General features: G+C 38.3%; 1 protein-coding gene across 1 annotated transcript in view; it reads left to right on the top strand.

Annotated features, from left to right (window-relative positions):
- The window catches only part of IQCM (IQ motif containing M), a 472102-nt gene that overhangs the window by 252598 nt on the left and 194219 nt on the right, over positions 1 to 25285 (top strand). Inside the window, exons 9-10 of the mRNA XM_006162328.2 lie at positions 4828 to 4886; positions 21095 to 21293. Coding sequence (XP_006162390.1) covers positions 4828 to 4886; positions 21095 to 21293 — 258 coding nt within the window. The remainder of the gene's footprint in view (positions 1 to 4827; positions 4887 to 21094; positions 21294 to 25285) is intronic.

Here is a 25285-nt window from a genome sequence, read left to right as displayed (position 1 = left end):
CTTGGGCACGCACGCACACGCACCTGGCGTGAGTTTTAAGCCACTGGGTCCGGGATGCGAACCGCGGCCGACTACTTGGGAGTCCAGTGACATAGCCATTACGCTAACTGCTGGTTCCCAAGAACTTTAGAAAATACATTAGGGGATCCAGGCTAGGTTTCAAAAGTTTAAAAAAAAAAAAAAAAAAAAAAAGAAGCCAAGAAGTCTGACATATAATTTTGGCTAAATTATCACATATAAGTTTGATACCAGTTAAATTGTGGGATTTGAGAAAATGTGTGAGAGAAATAAGTCTGAAAAAATAATTTGGAATAAACCATTTTTATCCCAAAAGATTGTTAAAAAATTTGGAATATTTCCAGGAGAGTTTAATAAATGACTTGCATCTTTAGCTATCTTTATTATTTGGGATATGTCATTCTAAAGGCATTGTCACAAAGCAACGAGGAGCTTGAAGTTGAAAGAACCAGGCCATGGAGAAAAGACAAAAAGAGTTTAAGAGAGAACAGACTTCAATATTTCAACTCCATTTTCTCTTAAAATATTTTTCTCCTCTTGTGTCCTGCCTATATAAGTATGTAGATGTTAAAAAAGAAAAAAAAAAAAACAGACCCTTTAAAATGAAGATAGACACTAACTTTGCAAACAGGAGACCCCCCCCCCACAAAGGAAACAAAACAAAACAAAACAGTTTCTAATTGTTTGATAGAAAAAAAGAAACACAAATGGGGGTTGTGAAGGCAACGAAGTTGTAAGAGAGTCACTGGAAAAAACTAGAGAGCGTTTTAGGAAGGGAAATCCCCAGTGATGTTTGTCTGAGATTATTTTACTCAGCAGCCTTCACATTTGACACGCTTCATTATGGAGAATGTGCCAATTCAGTTAGTCTGGCCAAGATGGAAACAGTTGACAAAAATATTAAGTTGGCAAGTATAAAGAGTAGTATCTCATAAGGACAGTGTGTCCCAAGCCAAGCATGTTGTTTTGTGCAAAACTATGGAACATAAAGATTAAATATTGACTTTTCTAGTCATTAATATTTTTGTAGCCGTGAACATGTGTTGTGAAACATTTCGAGGGCAACGTTTAAAGCTGGGTCCTGCTTTAGTCACCCACCTACATGTTACACATGGGTTTTAAAGGGTACAGTGTTATTCTTGAGGATGACTGTTGATTTGGAAAAAGAAAACATGATCATGCATGATTATGGAACTGTAGAAGTAACCACAATGAAGAGTTGGAAAACCAATTTTCAAGGTTATCGTTGTGTTCTAACATAATTGTAGAAGAAAGGCCAACTAGATCTTAGAGAATGAATGCCATGAAGTACAATAATTAACATACACAAGTAAGATTGCATCTGAAAGCAGTGTAGGAGATTTATGATTTGTTTAACATATTTAAAACCATCATTGTGTCTTAATACTGAGCATTTTTGCAGAACAAGCACAACTTTCTCACCTGTTTCATTACGTTGCCCCTTTCTATCTCCTGGAAGTTTATAATAAGAGCTATTTTAAGCTTCAGTTGTCAAATACACATTTGAAACTTAAAAGGCAAGCATTATTCTTTTTTTTTTTTTTTTGGAGAGGTTTTTCGCTATAGGGCACATGCGCTCGCCAGACAGACAGAGAGAGACATAGAGACAGAAAGTGAGAAATCACCCCCCAGGGGGGATGGCCACGCCGCAATCCCTCCTGCTCCATTCTCCTCTCAGGATCTTGGGCACGCACGCACACGCGCCTCGGTCGACTACGTGGGAGTCCAGCGACATAGCCATTACGCTAACTGCTGGTTCCCAGCAAGCATTATTCTTATGGCATCATGAACATGACATAGTTCAGTAGCCAAGAAATTATTCCAGAGCTCTTACGGAGTATGAGGAAGATGATAATATCAACAACTCAAAATCTCCTAAGCTTTTACTCATTTTTCAAGATTATTTCAACTCTTTCTTCTTTATTTTTTCCCAAAACTATTTTATGCAAAATAATTGTCATGGAAGGTTATAAAGTGGATATGCAATCCTTCAGTGAGTCTAGGTATCAGTTTAACCTTTATGTTACATGAAGAACCAGAGAGGCAATGGCTCAGTTCTTGCAGAATTGTACAAGTTTTTTTTTTTAAAGAGAGATTTTTGCTACAGGGCAAGTGTATTTGCCAGAGAGACAGCGATAAAGACAGAGGCAAAAAGTTAGAAATCACTCCCCGAGGGGGATAGCCACACCATAGTCCCTTCTCCTATATTCTCCTCTTGGGATTTTGGGCACACATGTGCACACGCCCTGGGTACAGGACTCAAACTGCAGTGGACTACATTGGGAGTCCGACGAGGTAACCATTATGCCACCTGCTGGTCCTAGAATTGTGTAGTTCTTATAGACTTATCTATGTGAGCTGTTCTATTATTGACTAATATTGAAGGATTGTGTAAGGAAAATCTATATTAAACACTCCATGCAATTGTTGGGAATGATGCTGTTGAAGCTGGTGCATTATAGCAGGCTTTTTTACAAAAAGGTTTTAATTAATGTATTATTGTTATTTTTTAATTCACCAGAGAGAGACAGAGAAAGAGAGAAGGAAAATTAGGAAGCAAGCCTCCAGGTCCGGAACTCAAACTGCAGTCAGCCATGTGGGAGTCCAGCACCCCAACCACCACATCACCTGCTGGCCCACTATAGCAGACTTTTTGAAAAGACATATGGAATAAATTTACTACTGAAAATTAGTTTGCATCATTTCTTAGAGACATTGTGAGTGTTAACACTGTTTTTTTTTTAAGAATTATTTATTTAATTTTATTTAGTCATTCATTTATTTTAATTTGACTATACAGAGAGAGAGAGAGAGAGAGAGAGAGAGAGAAAGCAAGCCACCAGGTCCGAGACTCTAACCACGTGGGAGTGTCCAGTGCCCCAACCACCACGCCACCTGCTGATCCTCACTACTGTGTTTTCTTTGTCACACTGTATATTAGTTTACTGGGGCCACCATAGCAAAATGCCACAGACTGGGTGGATTAAGCACCAGTTTATTTTCTCACAGTTCTGGAAGCTTGAAGACCAACATCTAGGTGCCAGTAGGGTTAGAGTTTGTTTCTCCTAAAGTCTCTTTCTTTGGCTTAAGGGGGGCCACCTTTTTATTTTTTTTATTAGAGGTGAGGTTTTTTTTATTTATTTTTTTTTCTATAGGGTTTTTGCGCTCGCCAGACAGACAGAGAGAGACATAGAGACAGAAAGTGAGAAATCACCCCCCACGGGGGGATGGCCACGCCTCAATCCCTTCTCCTCCATTCTCCTCTCGGGATCTTGGGCATGCATGCACACATGCCTGGCGTGAGTTTAAGCCACCGGGTCCGGGACATGAACCGCGGTCGACTATGTGGGAGTCCAGCGACATATCCATTACGCTAACTGCTGGTCCCGAGGGCCACCTTCTTGTTGTGTTGCACTGCACGTGGACTTTTTTCTGGTTTCTCTTCCTATTCTTATAAGGATTAGGCATTCCTCTTCAATTGGATTAAGTCCCCACCTTCATGACCTCATTTAACCTTAATAACTACATCTACAGGGACCAGCAGATGGCATAACAGTTACATCACTGGGGTCACACATGGCTGAACACAGTTTGAGTCGTGAACTTAGTGACCTGAATCTCACACCTGGCTCATGGTGTGCATTCCCAAAATCTCGAGAGGAGAGCAAAGGAGAAGGGATTCTGGTGTGGCTATCCCCCCCTGAGAGGTGATTTCTTACTTTCTGTCTCTCTCTGTTTCTTCAGCAAGCACAGGTGCCCTATAGAGAAAACCTCTCAATAAATAAATAAATAACTGCATTTCCAAATACATTGAGACTTCGGGCTTTGTCATGGATTTGGGGGAACACAATTCATTCTGTAGGACTTTCATAGCTAGATATTTGAGAATCAGATCTGTGTGACGCATCAAGATCAAGAAATATCAGGAAATATTTGGTATTATTTTTCTACCCCTATTTCCCTTATAACCTGATTTTCTTATTCACTTTCCTCTTTTTACATGTATTATTTTTTTAAGATGTCTTAAATATTATTGTTGGGGGAACACAATTCATTCTGTAGGACTTTCATAGCTAGATATTTGAGAATCAGATCTGTGTGACGCATCAAGATCAAGAAATATCAGGAAATATTTGGTATTATTTTTCTACCCCTATTTCCCTTATAACCTGATTTTCTTATTCACTTTCCTCTTTTTACATGTATTATTTTTTTAAGATGTCTTAAATATTATTGAAGTTTATATTATATATATATTTATTTATTTTTTTTTTTCATGAGACAGAGAAAGAGAAGTATCCCAATAGGACTCCCATGCTGTGATCCACCCATAGGCTCAGCAAGCCTGGATCGTGGGCATGTACATGCCAGTGTGCTCAGAAAAATCCCAGGACATGAACTCAGGACCTTTTTCATGTAGGTTCAGTTATGTTACTGCTGCACCACTACTGGTTCCCTTCTTAATTTTGTTTTTTTTTTTTTTTTGGTAGGACAGAGGAACATTAAGTAAATTCTCATTTACAATAGATTTGTAAGGATATCTGCTCACTGAAATGATTAGTAGAAATTGTATTCCTAGATGCCAAAAGATGTCGGAGAAGGTACAGCAATTTTATTCTTCTGAGTATACTTACAAATCTATTTGAATGTTAAGGTTTGTAATATATATCTTAACAGGATGGTTCTTTCTCCCTTTGATAATATAACAGAACATCAGTGAAATTAAATTCTTATCGAGCAATGAAGGTTTTTTTCTACTTAGGTCAACTCTGTTTTCTCTTATTCTAGAAAACCCTTGTGAAAAAAGAGCAACAACGTGAGAAGCCAGACTCAAAGCCACAGTCCAGGTATATCTCTTATATGATAGCAGAAAAGGATCAAGTAATACCATTGTTTTTGATATTGCCAATGTAATTGCTGACTTTAATACTAGCTTTAAAGAAAGGTAGCTCTGGGCCAGCAGTTAGAGTAATGGCTATGTCGCTGGACTCCCATGTAGTCGACCACGGTTCGAGTCCTGGACCCAATAACTTAAACTCATACCAGGCGCATGTGTGTACGTGCCCAAGATCCAAGAGGAGAATAGAGGAGAAGGGATTGTGGCATGGCCATCCCCCCGGGGGGTGATTTCTCGCTTTCTGTCTCTCTGTCTCTCTCTGTCTTTCTGGAGAGCGCACGCGCCCTGTGGCAAAAACCTCTCCAAAAAAAGGAAAAAAAAGAAAAAGAAAGGTAGCATTTGACTTATTCAAGGACTGATACCCTCTCTCTCATTATTGATATTGGCAATTGGTGAGTTTTTTTATGTGTTCGCGTATATTATATATATATATATAATATATTTACATATATTATATATATTTACATATATATACTTTATGTTTGGTATATTATGTATATACTTGAATATAATATATAATACATACATTTTTTTTCCAGTATTTTAGTAATTTAGTATTTTAGACTCAATTGAAATTTCCTTTCTAATATCTAAAAGAAGGCTAAGTAAACTATATTGCATATGTTACAGCTTTTTTTGTTTATTAAAAACCATGGACTGCAATTTATTATGATAAAGCATGCTTCTCAATGGCTCTCCTAGGGGTTCTTTGTTTTGCTACTTGATGTGCTGAATTTGTTGATAAACTTCTGTGAAAACTACTGATTTTGTGAGATAGGTTAGAGAGTAAGATGGAAAGAAGGAATTGGGTAAAGTTAACAGTGATATTTCTGAAAAGGGAATGTTTCATACTTGTGTTTTCTTATTCACTGGGAATACATTTATTAATTATAGATAATTATAATCTAGGATAGTATAAAACAAATATCTGAATGCACTGGAAGGAGATGACATGCAGAGAAAAACTGGAGGGAAATTAATCTTTGAAAGAAATGAACTGCAGTGGGTGAGATCTTCACTTACTTTTTTCTCAGGTCTACATTGTGAGAGAGCTATTAAAAGATCTTGGGCAGAAGACCTCAGTGTTAGGCATGAGGTGTCATATTAAAAAGCAGAGTTTGAGGCTGCCAGGACTAGAAACTAAGTAGGAAATTATACAAAGGAGAAAGTCACAGATGGAGAAGACCTGAGTCTGCCTACAAACTCTTCTTAAATTCTTAGCTTATTGCTGGGCTGTGCATGTGCGGAAGAGATTCCATGCAATAGCTTGCATAGTTTCAATTGATTCAACTGGTTATATCAAAAGAAAAAGATATCCAAGATGTTGAAATTAGTAGACAAGGACTTTAAAGCAGCTATTGTAAGTGCTCAAAAACTAGAAAAGATGTTCATAATGACGGGGTTAACAGTGCAGAAATAAAAGTTATAATGAAAGAATCAAATGAAAATTCTAGATATACAAGTTTTAAACAATCATTGATTAATTTAGCCTCACTGAAATTTATGTAAGACTATATCCAAAACTATATCCAAAAGACTATATGTTCTTTTTAAGTGCACATGTAGCATGCATTATAAAGGTAATATGTATATAGTATACATATATGTTTACACACACACACACACACATACACACACATACATATTTAGGTTTTGCCATAGGGTACATGCCAGCAACCTTCCCATGTAGGCCTGCCTATTAGAGTATCACACTTAACTGCTGTGCCACTTTCTGGTCCTGAGACTTGACTTAAAGATCAACAATTTTAAGTGCCTTCTGTAAATTATTTCTAAAGTATTGATGGTGGTGAAGTAGCTTATCTTGGGGCCAGCAAGTTACGTAGTGTTTATTGTGCTGGACTCCCACATAGCCAACTGCAGTTCGAGTTCTAGACTTGACAGATTGAAGTCACATCTGGCACGTGTGCTTGCATGCTCAAAATCCCAAGAGGACAATGGAGGAGAAGGGATTGCAGGGTGACCATCTCCCCTGGAGGGTGATTTTTCACTTTCCCTCTCCTTGTCTCTCTCCAGCAGCACATGCACCCTATGGCAAAAAACATTAAAAAAAAAAGTACTTCTCTCATGGAAGTCTTTTTTTGTTTTGTTTTGTTTTTGTAAATTTTCTCTGCCTGATTAGTTTGATTAGAAAGTATTTTTCCTAGTAGTTGTTACTAACTTAAAATTAATTCAGCTTCATCAGTGATTAAAAAAAAAAAGTATACTCAAAGGTGAATATTTATTGTAGTTCTTTGCCTGAAGACAGCCAGCTAATAAGAATTCTAAACATTTTACTGTATAATCTCTCATTTGTCCAGGCATCAAGAGCTGTGACAAAGTTTTGCAGGGATGTCTAGCTAATTTTTGCTCAGATATATTAAACATTTTAGAGGATGATGGCTGAAGGAAATTTTAGAGATCAACTGCTTCAATCCTTCTATTTTCTAATGGGCGAAATTGAGTTTGAAAAAGATTAGTGACTTCAAGATCACAAAAGTAAGAAAATGAACTCTGACTAGAATCCAACCCACAACTCACAGTATACAGATGTTTTTAGTCAATCATGCTGCTTTTATGCCATTTGTATCTTAGTTATTTATTTATTTTTATTTTTTATTTTGTCATGAAAATGTACATGTGCTTGCTAGAGAGACACAGAGAGAAAGAAAGTGAGAAATCATCCTCCCCAGGCCCCAGTGGGGTTGCACATACTCATGGAATGATTTTCAAGCCATCTAGTCTTAACTCAAACTGTGGTCAGCCATGTGGGATTCCAGCACCTTAGCCATCATGCCACCTCTGGCCCCTGTACCTTACATTTTAACAGTCTCTCTGACGATTGGGTAAGAGAGCTAAAATGAAGCTTGATTTAATAAATTAGCAAATCTTAGACTGGATCTAGTGATTTAAAAAGTGTTAACTAGAATAGAACACTTGGAGTGGAGTAAGAGAAGAGAGATTGGAAAAAGAAGTGTGAAACAATGTGAAAATAAAGCAAAGTAGTGAATAATATAAGACTATATGTATTTGTATGTAAGTATGTGTTTATATATACATATGTAATACACATACACTTTATTGAAAATATTTAAGTAAATCAGTATTAAGGTTCTCTTCTTTATTTGAAATCCTACATCATTTCTATCATAAAAATTCCATGAAACCCTAGAATCTGTATATTGGGACTCTTTTTAGCTTGGTTTAGAAGATTTTTCTTGTTAGGAATTTACCATATATTTTCAGCTGGAGGTTTCCTTAGAGCCTGCACAAGGCAGAGTGTATTATAACCTTCCATCAGTCCTCAGTCAGTTTCAATAAAGTCTTGGCCAATTTCTCAAGTACTTTTGCATTTCAGGGGTAAAAATATGTCACACATACATTACCATTGCAAGGCGACAGGAAACACAAGAGAGTCTGTTCCCCCCCGCCCCTTTTCTTAGTTATAAAAAAATAGAAGAGGGAATTAATTTACACATACCCACAAGCTTTGCAGGAACCCTCTACAGTTGGCAAATAGGACTGCTTTATGCACCCACTCAGCAGTATTTTTTAAGGAGACAGTCATTTGGCTGTTAAGAGGTGGGAGTGGGAGAATTAAGCAAATTAAAAACACTGCAGCTGGCCTTGGCTCAGCGTCACTGCCCATGTGAGCACCCAGTCCTGTTCTTGGTAAGGAATGGGCCTGTTGCCATTGGTGGATACACGGTGGTGGGTAAGGCAGAGTGCTGACCATGTGTGTCCTCATCAGTGATGGCAAGCCTACAAGGCAACTTTTCCCATTCATTTTTCTTACTTTTTTGCCTGTTTTTCTTTTTTTTTTTCTTTTTTAGCGGTGGACATTTCAATATTTGGAAAGGGAAGAAAAGGTGGTGCTGTACAGATATATCTATAGGTGTACATCACATATTTTAGATGAAATACAAAGTTGCAATGTCCACACAGTGGATACTTGATTTTGATTTTGGGCTCTTAAATATGTTTTTGTGTATTTTTATAAGAGAAAGATGATCTTTTTTGCTTCGATTTTATAATTCTGACATAAAAATACTCATTTTGTAACAGTCTATATACAATAGTTATAGAAAATAATTTTCATAGATGAGCATTTAGATAATGAAATGTTTAATATCTGATTGGTTTTTACTTCCTCAGTATTTCAATTTAAATGATAACATTCCATATTGTTAGAACTCCCTAAGTTTCATAAGATTGTTAGAAAGCCGTAACATTAAAATACGGTTGAGAAAGCCCAAAACCATTTTTAAAGGAGAACTTTGTGTTTACATTTCAAAGAAAGCCAATCCGATCTCAGCTCAATTACAAATGCCAAAGGAACATTTTTCTGAAATTTATTATATTTTAAAATAAAATACATAATGTAAACCAGAATTAGAGTCAGATAGTGATCATTTTTAATTCTTATCTTTAAAAAATGTAGTGCATGCAGAGAAAGAAAGTGAGAGGGAAAATGATAAATCACCCCTGAAGGGGATGGCCTACCTGCAATTTGTCCTCCTCCATTCTCTTCTAAGGATTTCGGGCACATATGCACACAATGCCTGGTGTGATTTTCAAGCTGCCAGGTCTAGGACTCGAATTACAGTTGGCCATGTGGGAGTCCAGTGCCTTAACCCCCATGACACCTGCTGGTCCCACTGCAATCCTTTATTTCCTCCAGTTCTCCATCTCACCAGAACCCTAGGCACATGTGTTTTTCACCCTAATGGGGCTTAGACTGGAACCCTAGTCAGCCATATGAAATCCATCCTTCCTTGTGTTACTCTTAACTACTGTGCTACAGGACTGACTCTAAAATAGTATTTTTATGAAGAAGCATAGCAAGTTCTATTATTAAATAAAGAGAAATAATACATTAGTTCATACAGGGTTTATTCTCAATATCTAAGCAAAAATTGTGAACCAGAAACTATGTACAATGTGATCTATTGTACAATTGTGATGGCATTTATCTTTTATTCTCTGTGAAAAGTATTTATATATAAATAATGTTCCCTGAGGTCCGGTTGAATTTATTTAGTATTTTGAACTTCTTTATATTGCAAAAATCTTCATTTTCTTTCAGATTACCTATTACTTTTCACAAATAAAACACTCTCTTTGGATGTCTTTTTACAGTGATCTATTAATCTTGGCTGATTAATCAATGTCAGTGATAAATTTTCTTTTGTTGAACTTCTAAAGCACAACATTGTTTTTAAAAGCATCTACTTTCCAAGTATAGAATAGGATAATCAATAGATACTTAATTCATAGAGGAAAAACATTCTAGTGTTGATTCATAGTATCGCATTTGAATTGATAAGTTAGGGGCTGGTCATCAGCCTTTCATTATTTTAGTATTTAATTTGCTTCCATTCTGGATGGAAAAGTTACAGCACTTAAATACACCATCAATGAAGTAAAGTCCCTTACTTTATGTGCCAGCAAGTGGCATGATGGTTAAGGTGCTGAATTCCCAATGGCCCACAGTGGTTTGAGTGCCAGACATGGTGGCTTGAAAATCATTCTGGGCATTGTGTACGCATTCCTAAAATCCCAACATGAGGGAGAAGTGGAGGAGAAGGGGTGATTTCTCATTTTCTCTCTCTTTGTCTCCTGTGAGCGCATGTATCCTTTGGGGGGAAAAAAAAAGAAAGAAAAAAGTCCCTTACTTTTCCTCTCCTTATTGTAGTCAATCCGTCAATCCTTAGGATTTTAAGGGTTCATATAGTTCACATGCATGTGTAGATGAGATATAGTTGTAATCTTCTATTTCATGGCATTATAGAGCTCAAAGGGCAAGAAGATATGAATTGCTAATAACTTATTGAAAGGCAAAATTGAATGATCAATTCTAAATGATTTCTTTTTTGATGTTATGGAATGTAGTATATCTACGGACATATCTATCTATGAAATTCATGTTTTAAAATCTGAAGATTTAGGTATGTACTTGAATGTTTCCTTTTTATTGCTAAAATTATTATATGCTAGTGGTTTATAACCATTTTGTCCTCAAAGGGATCAAATCACCTCATTTTATCTCAAACCAATTTTACATTTTGCCTCCTAATAACTTCCTTTGTTCTCTTTTGAAAATTTGATATCCGTTAATGAAAAATTAGCATGTTTGTCACTAGATATCTTCTGTCAGCAGTTTCTCTGGGTCAGTACCTAGTCTAAGCATTATTTGAAAATAAATTTATAGTGAATGCCATTTCCTAAATGACACCTCCACTTGTACATTCCATCTTTTGAAAACTATTAACTCTCATAGTTTAACAAACCTAGAGATTTTCTTTTGAAATCCTCTATCCAAAGGGTGAATCTCCTATACACCACAGTACTCACACAGATTTTAACTGAAAGTTCCTAGGGTCTATATCACCTCCTTCCAATTGGCATCCCATTTAATTCAAAGGCCAACTCTAATTTTCAAAGTTATCTGTGTTTAGCTCAATACTTATCTTTCTTGAATGCAATGAATATCCATTGATCTTCTTGAAGCTACACCCATTACCAATTTTCTCTTTTCATATTGAGCCTCTCAACCTATTTCAGTGTGTGTGTGTGTGTGTGTGTGTGTTATATGATGCTGGGTATCTTCACTGGTATCTCATCATTGTTCTCTTTTGAAAATTTGATATCCGTTAATGAAAAATTAGCATGTTTGTCACTAGATATCTTCTGTCAGCAGTTTCTCTGGGTCAGTACCTAGTCTAAGCATTATTTGAAAATAAATTTATAGTGAATGCCATTTCCTAAATGACACCTCCACTTGTACATTCCATCTTTTGAAAACTATTAACTCTCATAGTTTAACAAACCTAGAGATTTTCTTTTGAAATCCTCTATCCAAAGGGTGAATCTCCTATACACCACAGTACTCACACAGATTTTAACTGAAAGTTCCTAGGGTCTATATCACCTCCTTCCAATTGGCATCCCATTTAATTCAAAGGCCAACTCTAATTTTCAAAGTTATCTGTGTTTAGCTCAATACTTATCTTTCTTGAATGCAATGAATATCCATTGATCTTCTTGAAGCTACACCCATTACCAATTTTCTCTTTTCATATTGAGCCTCTCAACCTATTTCAGTGTGTGTGTGTGTGTGTGTGTGTTATATGATGCTGGGTATCTTCACTGGAATATCTCATCATTATCACTCAAAATTAAAATAATTATGTATCCTCCTCTCCCAGACTTCTCTCCTGTATTTCTTTCTTTCTGGTATTATTTCTAGTAATGATACTGTTTATCTACTCACCCAAGAGCACCTTTCAGCCTGTATTTCTCCACATTGTTCATAAAGAGTTTATGAGAATCTTGAAACAAACACCTCAAAAATAATTTTCATGTTCAGCAATCTAATAAAAACAAAACCAAATAACTATATAATTAAATTATGAACATTAATTTAAGATGATATAATTTAGTCTCTTTTTTCACCTTCTAGCATTTGGCACCATTACTTCATTCTTTTAAGTCCTCACGATCCATCCAATTAGGCACTGATAGGCTCTGATATTAAATTTACTGTCCCATACTTGGCAATTTTTTATATTCCTTCCTCTTTTGAAAGTGAAGACATTTGCCATTCTCCAGAATTCACACATCACATTTATTCTCCAGTTTCTCAAAGAGCAGATCAACAGATGAATACGGAAAATTATTAGCTTGAGCCCAGAAAATTTAACTAATTAAGAGAAGCTTCAGTTTTATTTATGAGCTCTTTCCTTGGCTTGTGCTTTAGTTCTTTGCTGTCAGAGTTTGTTCTATCCTTTTCAGCATGATGGTCATTCTTTTTGAGCATCATAGAATTTATATAGCCTGAAGGATTACATTTCCGGTTAACTCCCAAGTGAAGCTAAGCTGCTGGTCCTCAGATCATACATTGAGTAGCAAGCTAGAACACATAGTTGACCACATGCAGTATTTATTCCTGTGGCTGTTGTCAATTCCTAGAATGACTTAGCTGCTTTCTGATAAGGTTAGAGAGAGCTATAGTAAATGACCTTTATAATATCCTAGCACCATGATTCTTGTGCTAGGAGGAAGTCTTGGAAAATAGTTATGAGAGAACTGCAGCTCCTGGGGATGTTACCGTCTCCAAACTCCCAGATTTTCTTCCAAGTCTTATGTGACATTTAGCTGCACATTTAGTTTTCTAGTCATGCCCCCTCAGGGTTGCTTCTTAGTGTACACAGGAGAATAAAGGTAGCTAAACTTAAAGAACTAATATACTCATTTTTCTATTTCTTTTCTCCGAGATCACTTTATGGCATTTGGTTTGTCTCCTGTCCAGATCCTGTTTTCCCAGCTTTCCTGGCTTTATTTCTGTTTCCATGGCTTTTAGAATATCTACTTTTTCTCCACGTCTTCAGGCTAGTGCATGGCTGCTATAGTTTGAGTGTGTCCCCCAGAAATTCGTATGTTGGCACTTTATTGAATTGCATTGTGTAGATATTGTGTAGATACTTAAACAAGCTTAAATCCTTCATGATATCCCAGAGTGATGCCTAGTGGGCAATGATTGGCTCACTGTGATTACATCATGGAGGCTACAGTCTCATGAAAAAGTTGATGTCTCATGAGATCCAATGAGCTCCAACTCATTTGAGAAACAGTGTTTCTGAGAGCTGATTGTTATAGAAGATCTCTCTCTCTCTTTCATATGCCTTTCATTCTCTACACTTCCATTGGCCATCCAATAGGCCTAAGACTTTAAACTTCTCAACCAGCAGTACTGTGAAGTTGTAAACAAACTTCTTCATAAAAGCACCCAGGCTCGGGCATTTCTGCTAGCAATGCAAAACATGACCTTGACGCTCTTGACTACTGCCAATAATTTTAAACTTCTCTTAATTGTCAATTGTGAAGTTTGTGCCGTCCTTCCACTACTCATCATCTTGTGTAAGAGTTCTGCTTAAGAGCTGTAGCAGACTCAGGCAGGAGCAGTGGAATGTCTGTAGCCTAGAGCTCTGAAGGTGTCCCAAGTCCAATAAGGGTGAGAGTCACCAGAGATCAGCCTTTTGGCACCATCTGTTTTCCCATTATTGCGCAGCTGATTGGAAGAAACACTGGGAGGAACAAAGAGGTGCTGATAGCTGGATCTCTGATAAAACCGAGTTCAAGCATATTGACTTTAGCTATGGGCTGAATTGGAGGCTTCCGCTATGTCCCCTGGAATATGGATGGCATGACCCCTAGAGAAGCCTTGAGTCTACTTCCTCGCTCATATGCATGGGGTAGACAGTTCCACTAGGAGCTGCTGAAGGGTGCAGCAGAGAGTAAGGAAGCAACTGAACACATCACATCAGTACCCAGGAAAGATGATGGCCAAGCCTGGTTTCAGGGGAAGGTCCTGAATATGTGTGACTCCTGCATGGAATCAGAAGGCAAATGTCATGTCTGCGGAGGTACAAGTAGAAAAACAAGAGAAAGAATATCTGTAAGTCCTCATTTTCTACAGCGTGGTATTCATGCCCAGTAAGTACAATATAGATAAATGAAGTCTCACTTAAGAAAAATTAGAGTTGTGCTTACTTTCTCCCGGAAGAACTCATGGAGGGTGAGGAGAGAGGCAGAAGCGTGGGGGAAAGGGCCCAAGAAATCCCATCTCTCTGCTACAGGTTTCTCTAAGTCTGTCCACATTTCCTGCTTTTCTGATAGGCTTTGCTCTGCTGAGATCAGACACACTGTATATTCCTGCTTGAAGGAAATGGCAGTTTCTAAAATGTGTATTTGGTTGGAAGTCAAACATTGCATATAATACCAGAGATTATTTTTAGAATAAACATCATTGTTGTGAGAATTCATTTTATTATCTGAAACCCTATCATCTAAAATACTTATTTTAGGGACAAGGAATCTGCGAAAGGTCACCAAATCTTTATTAATTCTGTCCTTTTTGAGCTGGAGAGAGATGGATGGGAGTGGGAAGAGCTACTCTCTTCCATGACTGACTGATGTTTGGGTTGAGAGAAGAGGGCTACCCCAGAAGGAATAACTGAATGTATTGAGAGGAAGAGATGAACAATTCATTCTGTTTTCTACTTTGTAGATAAACTTGTGAAAAATTCACAACTGTGGTCACGGTGCCACTGAGAAATCTGCTCTCATTGCACTTTGCCATAAATGTCCTCATCGTTTCAGTTGTCTTCAAGGGTAATTGTTTTCATTATCCTACAGATAAAATGTAGGCACAAGAAAGAAAAGGTGTTTCAAAGGTTTGAGTTAAAGAGAATTCCCTGAAAGTGCATCATAGAGTACCTTGATCACAAAATGAGAATCCATTTGATTTGAACAAAACCAGTATTTACTTTCCGGTTTTGCTTTTCTATTATGTGAAAGGATCATTTCAATTTAATTTGTAATAACTGATGCTCCTCCAGAATATTTATCTATGATAATTGGGAAGAAATACTTCTCTCTTTCTTTGTACTGAATTTGGAATTTTAAAACGTCTATTTTGTTTTGAAGAAAGGCTGTTTGAAAAGCAAAACCAGGCGGCAGTGGCAATAGCAATTAATGCCATCTATCCTTGGGGTTATGATATATTCGAGAATTTCTCCTGTCTCCCGCTCCCCTTACCTGATATTCTCATATTTATTGCCTTAAACAAACAAACAAAGAAAACTCCAAAAAAAAAAAATCATTCTATTGCCTGAAATATTCTAACTAGGAACCTAAGTAAAAAGTACCCTATCCAGAAATTGAAATACTCATGGCGACTTTTAAATCTTGTAATATGATCTAGTGAAATAGATTGCTGTGGACCTAGGAGCAGCCAGAAACAGGAGGGCACTTTTTTTTGTTATTTTTTTTTGCGAATGGTAGGAGAAGGTACCGCTAGCATTGTGAGGAGCAATAGGGACACAAAAACAGGGCAGAAAGCACAGAAGAAAACTGTCAGTTAAAACTATGTTCAAATTTGCCTGAAGTAAAGCGACATTATCATCCACCTTAGGCAGACTGCATCTTATTTCAGAAAGTCCTAGGAATTCCACTTTGATTTTTGAAGTGAATAGGTTTTACTAGCATGAAGTATGAAGCTCTTGAGAAGGTTTGGAAATTAAGTACTAAAATAATATTGATGCAGTTAGTGTAATGGCTATGTCGCTGGACTCCCACATAGTCGACCGCGGTTCGTGTCCCGGACCCGGTGGCTTAAAACTCACGCCGGGCGCGTGTGCGTGCGTGCCCAAGATCCCGAGAGGAGAATGGAGGAGAAGGGATTGCGGCGTGACCATCCCCCCTGGGGGGTGATTTCTCGCTTTCTGTCTCTATGTCTCTCTCTGTCTGGCTGGCGAGTGCACGCGCCCTACAGTGAAAATCTCTCCAAAAAAAAAATAATAATAATATTGAGAAAAAAGTATGAATTTTATGGAAACGTATTACATTCCTTTTCTCACAGATCTGTGTTAACTATGCTGAATTGAATGCATTGTTTTCAAACAGAACAGACCCCATTCAGGGGATTAAAGTAGGCCACAAATTCGTTTTACTCATTACCCAAGTTGCTTGCAAATCCTGCATTCAAAGCACGAGGGCATCACATGTTTCTACTTCAAGGCTACCCGTACAGGAAACGAAAGCCCTCCTCGCAGCTTGGGAGCAGAGGATCCAAATTAGAGTAAATTGTGTAAATTATAACTAAATTGCAAAGCATTTGGACAAAGCAGGCATGCCAGTCTAATCAGGAGCGCAGTGATATTTACTTTTTGATAATTCAGGTTGGAAGAAGAACTGGGGGAGGGAAGCATCACAAATCTCTTTTAATATACTTCTGAACTTGGCAACCTAAACTGGTTTTGTCACATATTTGCAGCTTAAAAAGTATTTGGCTTTTACAGCAGCCAAAATAAGTATCCTTTAATCACTTTCAACCTATGAACAGATGGGCAAACAGTGCTTTTATAAATGGAGCATACAAAATACTTCAATATCAGCCAAAACTAATTAGTAGCAATATCTGAACCAAACTCTAAAACTGATTCAGTGTTTAATATATATTACCATATAAGCATTAGCAGTTGAAAGGAAATTCCCTGTTAAAATGTTTGCCAAGCTCAGGGTCTAATGTTCGGACATGATTAATGTATTAATTAGCGTATTGTATCTTTTCTCACATGTCATTTTGCTTAATGATTTCTTCTCTCTCAGAAACGATTTGATTTGATAGGTTGACCATAGATTTGTCAAACTTCAAGTGAAAACGTCAAGGGCAGCCATTCAGCCGCGGTCTGTCAACTTTCTTAGAGTAACTTTAGCAGGAAGGAGGTGGCATGAGGACAAAGCAACAATTGTTTTACGTCTAGCCTCTACTTATTCAGATTTTTATCTTGATAAAGATTTTCTAAATGAATTTTGTGGAGAGTCTTTGGTGGTAAAGAACCTCTGTAAAAATGACAATTCCTTTTGTATCAGAATTATGTTGAGACATTGTGAAGGGAGATAAATTTAAAAATTATGTTTGGAGGGTGAGCAAGCAGTAATTTCTTCTACTGGTTTGGATTCAGAGGGAGTCATGGACTCCATGTTTCTGGCGGTCCCAGTACGCTTCCCACGTCTTATCTACTCCTCATTGTCAGACTCTACATAAACATTTCTGTAACAGCCTGTATTCGAAATATGGCTGCATCTTTTCAGTAATGCAAAACAAGCAAATGAATAAAGACCTAAAGTCGGTCACTCAAGTCATTCTAACCATTGAGGATTGGGCACTATCAACATCAGCCTTTCTGCTCTCATGACGTAATTTTGTCCTCCTTTGATTGTATTACACACGTGATCAGGAGGGCTTTGAATTGTGGTTGTGCTAATTACAGCTTCATCATCTTGAGAAGTCACTTAATTTTCCTCACGATGGAGAAAGAGTAGCTGTCGGTTTTCTTTTTAGCCTTATGTTGTGATCAAGATAACTCATAAAGCAGTTCTGACCACATGTGTTTGTTTGGCAACTTTATTTATTTTTACATTTTAAAAATTATTTATTGGTGCAGGGAGGTGGCATAGTGGCTAAGGAGCTGGACTCCCATGTGGCTGACCACAGTTTGAGTCTTGGACCCAGCAACTTGAAAATCACACCGGACACATGGGCATGTATAGCCAGAATCCCAAGAGGAGACTGTAGGAGGGGGGTATGCCCACCCCGCCAGAGGGTAATTTCTCACTTTCTGTCTCACTGTCTTTCTCTGGCAAGTGCACGTGCCCTATAGCAAAAGCCTGAAAGACAAAACAAAACAGAAATTTAATTAATTAATTAATTATTTTACTATAGGGGATTTGTGCTCACCATAGAGAGAGACAGAGAGAGATAGAAAGAGAAAGCAAGAAAGCATTCTCCAGGGGGGCAGCCATGCTGCAATCCCTTCTCCTAAATCTCCTCTGCAATTCAAGGAAACTTCTGAGTCCAGCAGAGCTCCAGTTACCTAGAGCTGGTGCCTCAGCAACAGTGACCATCACACATCTCCTTTTTAAGAGAGATTTATACTTTTATTTATTCTGAGAGAAAGGTACAATGTAGTGAACTTAGAATCTTTTAGATTTTACAGTAAATCTTGAAGCTCTGGACAAGCCAGAGTAATCATTTCCATTTTATTTGCATTTCTTCTTTATCTCATCCATCAAGGACCACTCATAAAAATAATTTTATTAACCAAGCAAAAATCTTCTTAGAAAAGAGCTCCTTCTTTTCTAAGCCATTCAAAATCACTAACAAAAAACAAAAACAAAAACAAAACAAAACAAAACAAATAAAAAAACTTTGTTTCCTTAACTTCACTTTATCTGGTAGCTCTGACTGTTTAATAATGTAATTGTTGCTACGGTGCACAAAATAATATATTTTTGACTCATTAATCGATAAACTTTTTCTGAGAATAGGGAAAAAACCAACCAGCAACAGAAAAGAGTGACAGTTACAAGAACATTATACAAGGCTAACTTTCTTTCTTTGTGAAGAATGAAAAAGCTTCTTTCATTTACACACAAAAAGAACCAGCAGCCTCAGTTCTACCTCTTTAACTGTACAAAGTAAATACAGAAGACAATTTCCTGTGTCTTAGCAAAACTCACTGGCCAGCTATGGCTACTTGGAAGTAGAAAGGTCAGGGAACCAAAAAGGATCTCAGATGAATACTTTTGAAAATGTATAGATCAAGGGCCCAACTCCGTTCCAGTGGGCACAGAATTATCTCTTAGTGATATTTAAACTAGTGTTCAACATGATGTTATGTGGCATTCGAATGACATCAATACAGAAGATACACGAACTTCAAGAAAAACTACAGATTAGGCAAATGCAAACAGATCTGGGATTTCCTGCCATCTACCGCTCAACAGAGACTTGCTGGCTGGATCAAATAATTGAAATGTGACTTCCAACATTACAGTTATCAAGAGGAGAAAAATAATAGCTATGGAGAACAGTTTAAGCCTTGTTCAAGAACTAGGCTTAGTGAAAAAATGAAAGCATACTAGGAAAATAAATGCAAAAATCAGTCAGTGTGAGTCAGAGATTCACGCTGAGACTCACGGAAAGTGGGTGTGGTATTCAGAGGTCTACGTATGATGAACCTTTGGAACAAGAGTCTGTTTTGGTAGATGCACTGATTTGGATATCACAGTGGAACTCCAGCCATCAAAGAGAAAGGCAGAAGCACACCCGACGTGTCCTCAGGCATGGTCAGCATCCTGAAGAAGTGCAAGAAAAAGGGAGGCCAGCAGGTGGTATAGAGGTTAAGGCAGCTTGATCCTAAATGGCAGAGTGGACAGTTTGAGTTCTGGGCCTGCTGGTTTGAAAATCATGCCAGTCATGTGTATGTGCATGCTCAAAATCGTGAGAGAATGGAAGAGAAGGGATCGTGATGTGGCCATCCCCGCTGGGGAATGCTTTTCCACCCCTTTCCCAGCTTCTCTGGTGAACATATGCACCCTAGAGCAAACTTAAGAAAAAAAAGAAAAGAGGAGTGAAAGAAAAAGGATTGTGGTGTGACCATGCTTTGAGAAACATTTGCTTTCTTTTTTTCTATCTTTGGTGAGTGCATGCAACAACAATACATGTAAAAGAGAAAAGAGAGGCCGAAACAAATATTTTTTTTTTTAAAAAAGAAAGTATATTTATTTGCTAGCAATTACAAGGGAACCTGGGACCAGCAGTTAGCGTAATGGCCCGTCGCTGGACTCCCACGAAGTCGACCGCAGTTCGCGTCCCGGACCAGGTGGCTTAAAACTCATGCCGGGTGCATGCGTGTGCGCGCCCAAGATCCCGAGAGGAGAACAGAGGAGAAGGGGTTGTGGTGTGGCCATCCCCCCGGGGGGTGATTTCTCGCTTTCTGTCTCTCTGTTTCTTTCTGTCTGGCGAGCGCAAGTGCTCTATAGCAAAAACCTCTCCAAAAAAAAAAAAAAAAAAGAAAAAGAAAAAAGAAAAAAAGAAAAGAAAGAAAATTACAAGGGAACCAGACTTCAGGGTTTGAAATACTTAGCCACTATTTTAAAAATACAACAAATAGAGGGAAAAGATAGACACTGGGTTACCAAGGTTACAGGTAGTCTGCTAACAGTGGAAAACCTGCAGCTTTGGCACACGTTTATCATCACTGCAAGGGTCATCTTCACCAGGCTGATTGTGGCCCCTAGCATGGCCCTTCCCATCTCTTGTTCTTAAGTTCCATGACCCTCCCTACCACCCTTCAGTGCCTCTCAGTCAAGAGCATTTGGATCAGCATTACTTTCCAGAAGATGTTTGGTAAGCAGAATATCAGTGTCAAATAATGAAATAATTTTGAAGTAGTCTTTAGCTGAAAATAGCTTCTGGGATAGGAAGACTATTTGGACTAACCTGCCTTGTCTTATGAAACTATTGTCCTTATTAAATAGTTGGGGATAAAGTTTTGAAAAATTCACTCTCTTTTGGATTTCCTTTTTTCAGAATGTTAATTTCAAACATGTTGTATTGATGCTAGCCGGTCCAACCTTCTTTAGAGGACATGACTGATATCTTCAAGGGACGTTGCATGTTGAATTCCATGCACAGATTACAATAAATCTCCCATTTCAGTACATTAATTGTTAAAAGAATTCAAGATTGTTTGCAGAAGTGTTTATTTTTCTTATTATTTGTACTAAGAAATATTTATATTTTATTTTTAGGACAAAATACATCCTAAGTAAAAATGCTAAACTTGACGATAAGGTTAAAAGAATTGGACCACACATAGAAATCTTCCAAGTGTTCCGAGAAAGAAACAAATTCATAATTACCAAAAGAGTGATTAGAATGATCACCATCTTGCAGGCATATGTCAGGGGGTGGCTTGAACGGAAAAGATTCCAAAGAATAATGACCAAGGTAAGACATGCATTAGATATTATGTGTTTACAATTTCTTATGCAGATTTAATTAAATACAATGAATAGTCACCTGGTCAATATAATTATTCTAAGTAAAGTTCTGTCTACTTTCTTGATTGAGAAAATGTTATGAATAATCTTCTCTGATGCCAGAGTTGGAGACTGAACAAAAGACTTGGCTTTGTCTTTTTGCTGTTGTTGCTAATTTGCTATAGGGCTTGTGTTCTCACCAGAAAGGGGGTTGGGGAGTTGGCCATTCTACAATCTTTTCTCCTCCATTCTCTTCTTGAGATTCTGAGTATGCAGTGCACACACATCCAGTGTGTTTTTCAAGCCACCAGGTTCGGGCCTCGAACCATGTAGTTGGCCATTTGGGATCCAGACACCATAATCATCATGACACTGGTTGGTTTGTCCTGGATTCTTCTTTATTTTTTTCTCTCTCTCTTAAGTTTTTGCCACAGGGCACATGTGCTTGTCAGAGAGAAAGAGAGAGACAGTGAGAGGGGAAGTGAGAAATCACTCCCTGGATGGGGGGGATGGCCATGCTGCAATCCCTTCTTCTCCATTCTCCCCTTGGGGTCTTGGTTATGCGTGCACATGTGCCTGGCATGATTTTCAAACCACCTGGTCTGGGACTTGATCTGCAGTTGGCCATGTGGGAATCCAGCGACATATCCGCTATGCTTTCTCTGCTGCCCTAGCCTAGTTTAGTTCTGATACCACTTACTTTTCATTCAGGATGATTGTATTTACACCAAAGTTGTTTCTTCTTTGATAACCTTTTATTCTGTTAGAACAACTTTCTTCCACTTCTCACACTCCTAGATACTCCTGCAGAACATAGATGTTCAATTTAAAAATAAATACACACACATGCACATACCAACCAGGGACACTTTTATAAACAGCAATTCTGATTTTCTAATTAGATCACACGGATCCACTATGGCTGGGCAAATGCTGACAAACCTTAGTGGATGAATTTTGGCAAAACTTTGAGAGAATTCAAAATGTTCTCACCTTGAGGGCTGGTTTTACCACTAATATGGAATTTGGGAATTCTACCATAAAGAGAGTAAATTAGGATTGTCCTTCCAATTCCTTGCTTTTCTCAAAAAATGTGCTTGAAGTGAGATCTGAAACACATTTCTGAGAACATAACAAAACTGTAAGAGATAATCCATGTGCCCGTCTCTCTCTCTCTCTCTTTTTTTTTTTTTTTTTCAGAAATTTTTGCTATAGGGCACATGTGCTTTCCAGAGAGACAGAGGCAGACAGAAAGCAAGAAATTGCCCACCTGCGGACATGGCCATGCTGCCTTCTCTTCTCCCCCATTCTCCTTCTGGGATTTTGGGCATGCATGCACTTGCACCCGGTGTGAGTTTCAAGCTGCTGGGTCTGAGACTGAAACCTTAGGTGACCATGTAGGATTCCAGCACCTTAACCAGTACGCCACCTGCCTGTCCCTACCTGCCTGTCTCTTAATTAATATGTGCATAATACACCTATGTAGTCTTGATAATTAAACATGATAATGCATGTCAAACTCTGGCAGAAAGTAAACACTCCATTTACTTAACCCTTCAGTCACTCTGTGAGGTAGCTGCTATATATTCGTATATTATTGGGATGTTGGGAAAGCGATGCATTTTTGCAGAGAAACATACCTCATGACTTCCCAATGACCTAATATGTAGGCAAAGGAACTGAAGCTCAGGGAAATTAGGTTATTTGCCCAAAGTCAAACAGCTGGTAAGTGACAGAGCTAGAATTCAACCCCATGTCTGACTCCAAACACGACTTATTTTACCTATCACGTCGCCTACCTGAATTACTTTAATCACGATCAGTTGCTTCCTAATGCCATGTAAAGCCGTATCCCAGATCTAGCTCCCCAGTAGTTTCATTAAACTCCACATAATCTCACATAATCTTTTTTCAGAGAGATTTTTGCTGTAGGGCATGTATGCTCGCCCAAGAGACAGAAAGAGACAGAGGCAGAAAGGGAGAAATCACCTCCCAGGGGGATGGCTACACTGCAATCTCTTCTCCTTCATTCTCTTCTTAAGATCTCGGGGACGCATGCACATGCACCTAATGTGAGCTTTAAGCCACCAAGTCCGGGACTCGAACCGCATTCTATTATATGGGAGTCTAGAGACATAACCATTAGGCCATCTGCTGGTCCCAAAGTCCACATAATCTTAAACAAACTGGTTTTCCTATTCCACACAGATTTTCTTCTCCTGGACCACTTATATTGATGAACTGTTGTGTTATCCACGGTCTAAGCTTTTAACCTGAGTTCTCTTAGGTTTCTTAAATGTCTTCAGTCCCATATTCTGTTTTTACCACCTTCATAGCATTCCATGTGTTGCTGTTCTCTGTTTCTTATCAGAGTTTCTGTTCATTGGCCCTCACATTCTAATAGTCTCCTAATTGAAATTCTTGCCCTTAGACCTACTTCCTCTAATCTAGCTGCCTGCCATAAGCTATATATATATGTTTTTTTCCACTTTCTACTTTTTTTCATTTTTTTTTTTAAATTTAGGGACCAGCAGTTAGGCTATGTCGCTGAACTCCCATGTAGTTGACCGCAGTTCGAGTCCCAGACCTGGTGGCTTAAAACTCACGCCGGGCACGTGTGCGTGCATGCCCAAGATCCCGAGAGGAGAATGGAGAAGGGATTGCGGCATGGCCATCCCTCCAGGGGGTGATTTCTCACTTTCTATCTCTGTCTTTCTCTGTCTTTCTGACATGCACACATGCCCTATAGCAAATTGGGATCTTGGGCATGCACGCACACGCGCCCGGAGTGAGTTCTAAGCCACCGGGTCCGAGACGCAAACCACAGTCAACTACGTGGGAGTCCAGCGACATAGCCATTATGCTAACTGCTGGTCCCATAATTTTCTATTTCTTGTTTCCTATGTATTTTGCTGCTTTTTTTTTTTTTTGCCATCCTTGATTCCCTATCTCTCCCCCTCTGCTGTGTCCCACCCTCCTCCCACACTGTCTCTGGTATCCATGGTTGCTTTCTATGCCTTTTCCCCCCATTTTATTGATTCACTAACTAGCTTACTCTAAATATTTCCAATAGCAAGCACAGCTGATATATACATATCCATGAACACAAGTCTGACTTTAGGCATAAACCTCAGTGAGTACAATGAACATACTATAAAGTATGCATTATTTTTCATTTAAAAAAAAAGCTTTCATTTTTTTTTCTCCTGAAACTTTAATTAATTTACATTTATCACTTTAGCATTGTCATAGCATACAAAACGTGGTTTCCCAGGACCAGCAGTTAACGTAATGGCTATGTCACTGGACTCCCATGTAGTCAACCATGGTTCAAGTCCTGGACCTGGTGGCTTAAACTCACGCCAGGCGCGTGTGCGTGCGTGCCCAAGATCCTGAGAGGAGAAGAGAGGAGAAGGGATTGCGGTGTGGCCATCCCCCCTGGGGGGTGATTTCTCACTTTCTGTCTCTCTCTGTCTTCCTGGTGAGCGCATGTGCTCTATAGCAAAAACCTCTAAAAAAAATGTGGTTTTCCATCCAGAATATACTGCATAGTGGCTTAATCATGCATGTTATCACCAATAATTTTCCATTTCTAGTTTCATATATATATATACATATATATATATATATATATGTATATATTTATATATATTTATCCCTATGTCTGACCCTCTTGCCTTTCCCACCCTCTTCTCACACTATCTCTGGTATTTACAATTGTCTTCCATTCCTTTTCCTCCCACATTTTATTGATCACACAATTTCTTAAATAATCTAACTACTTTCAATAACAAGTTCAGCTGGTAATTTCAAGAAAAGCAGTTTTGTTTTTTTTTTAATTTTTTGGAGAGGTTTTTGCTATAGGGCGCGTGCGCTCGCCAGACAGAGGCATAGAGACAGAAAGCGAGAAATAACCCCCCAGGGGGGTGGTCACACCGCAATCCCTTCTCCTCCATTCTC

The sequence above is a fragment of the Tupaia chinensis genome, unplaced genomic scaffold (genome assembly GCF_000334495.1).
Source record: "Tupaia chinensis unplaced genomic scaffold, TupChi_1.0 Scaffold139871_1, whole genome shotgun sequence".
NCBI lineage: Eukaryota > Metazoa > Chordata > Mammalia > Scandentia > Tupaiidae > Tupaia > Tupaia belangeri.
This window is presented reverse-complemented; position numbering and strand designations above follow the sequence as displayed.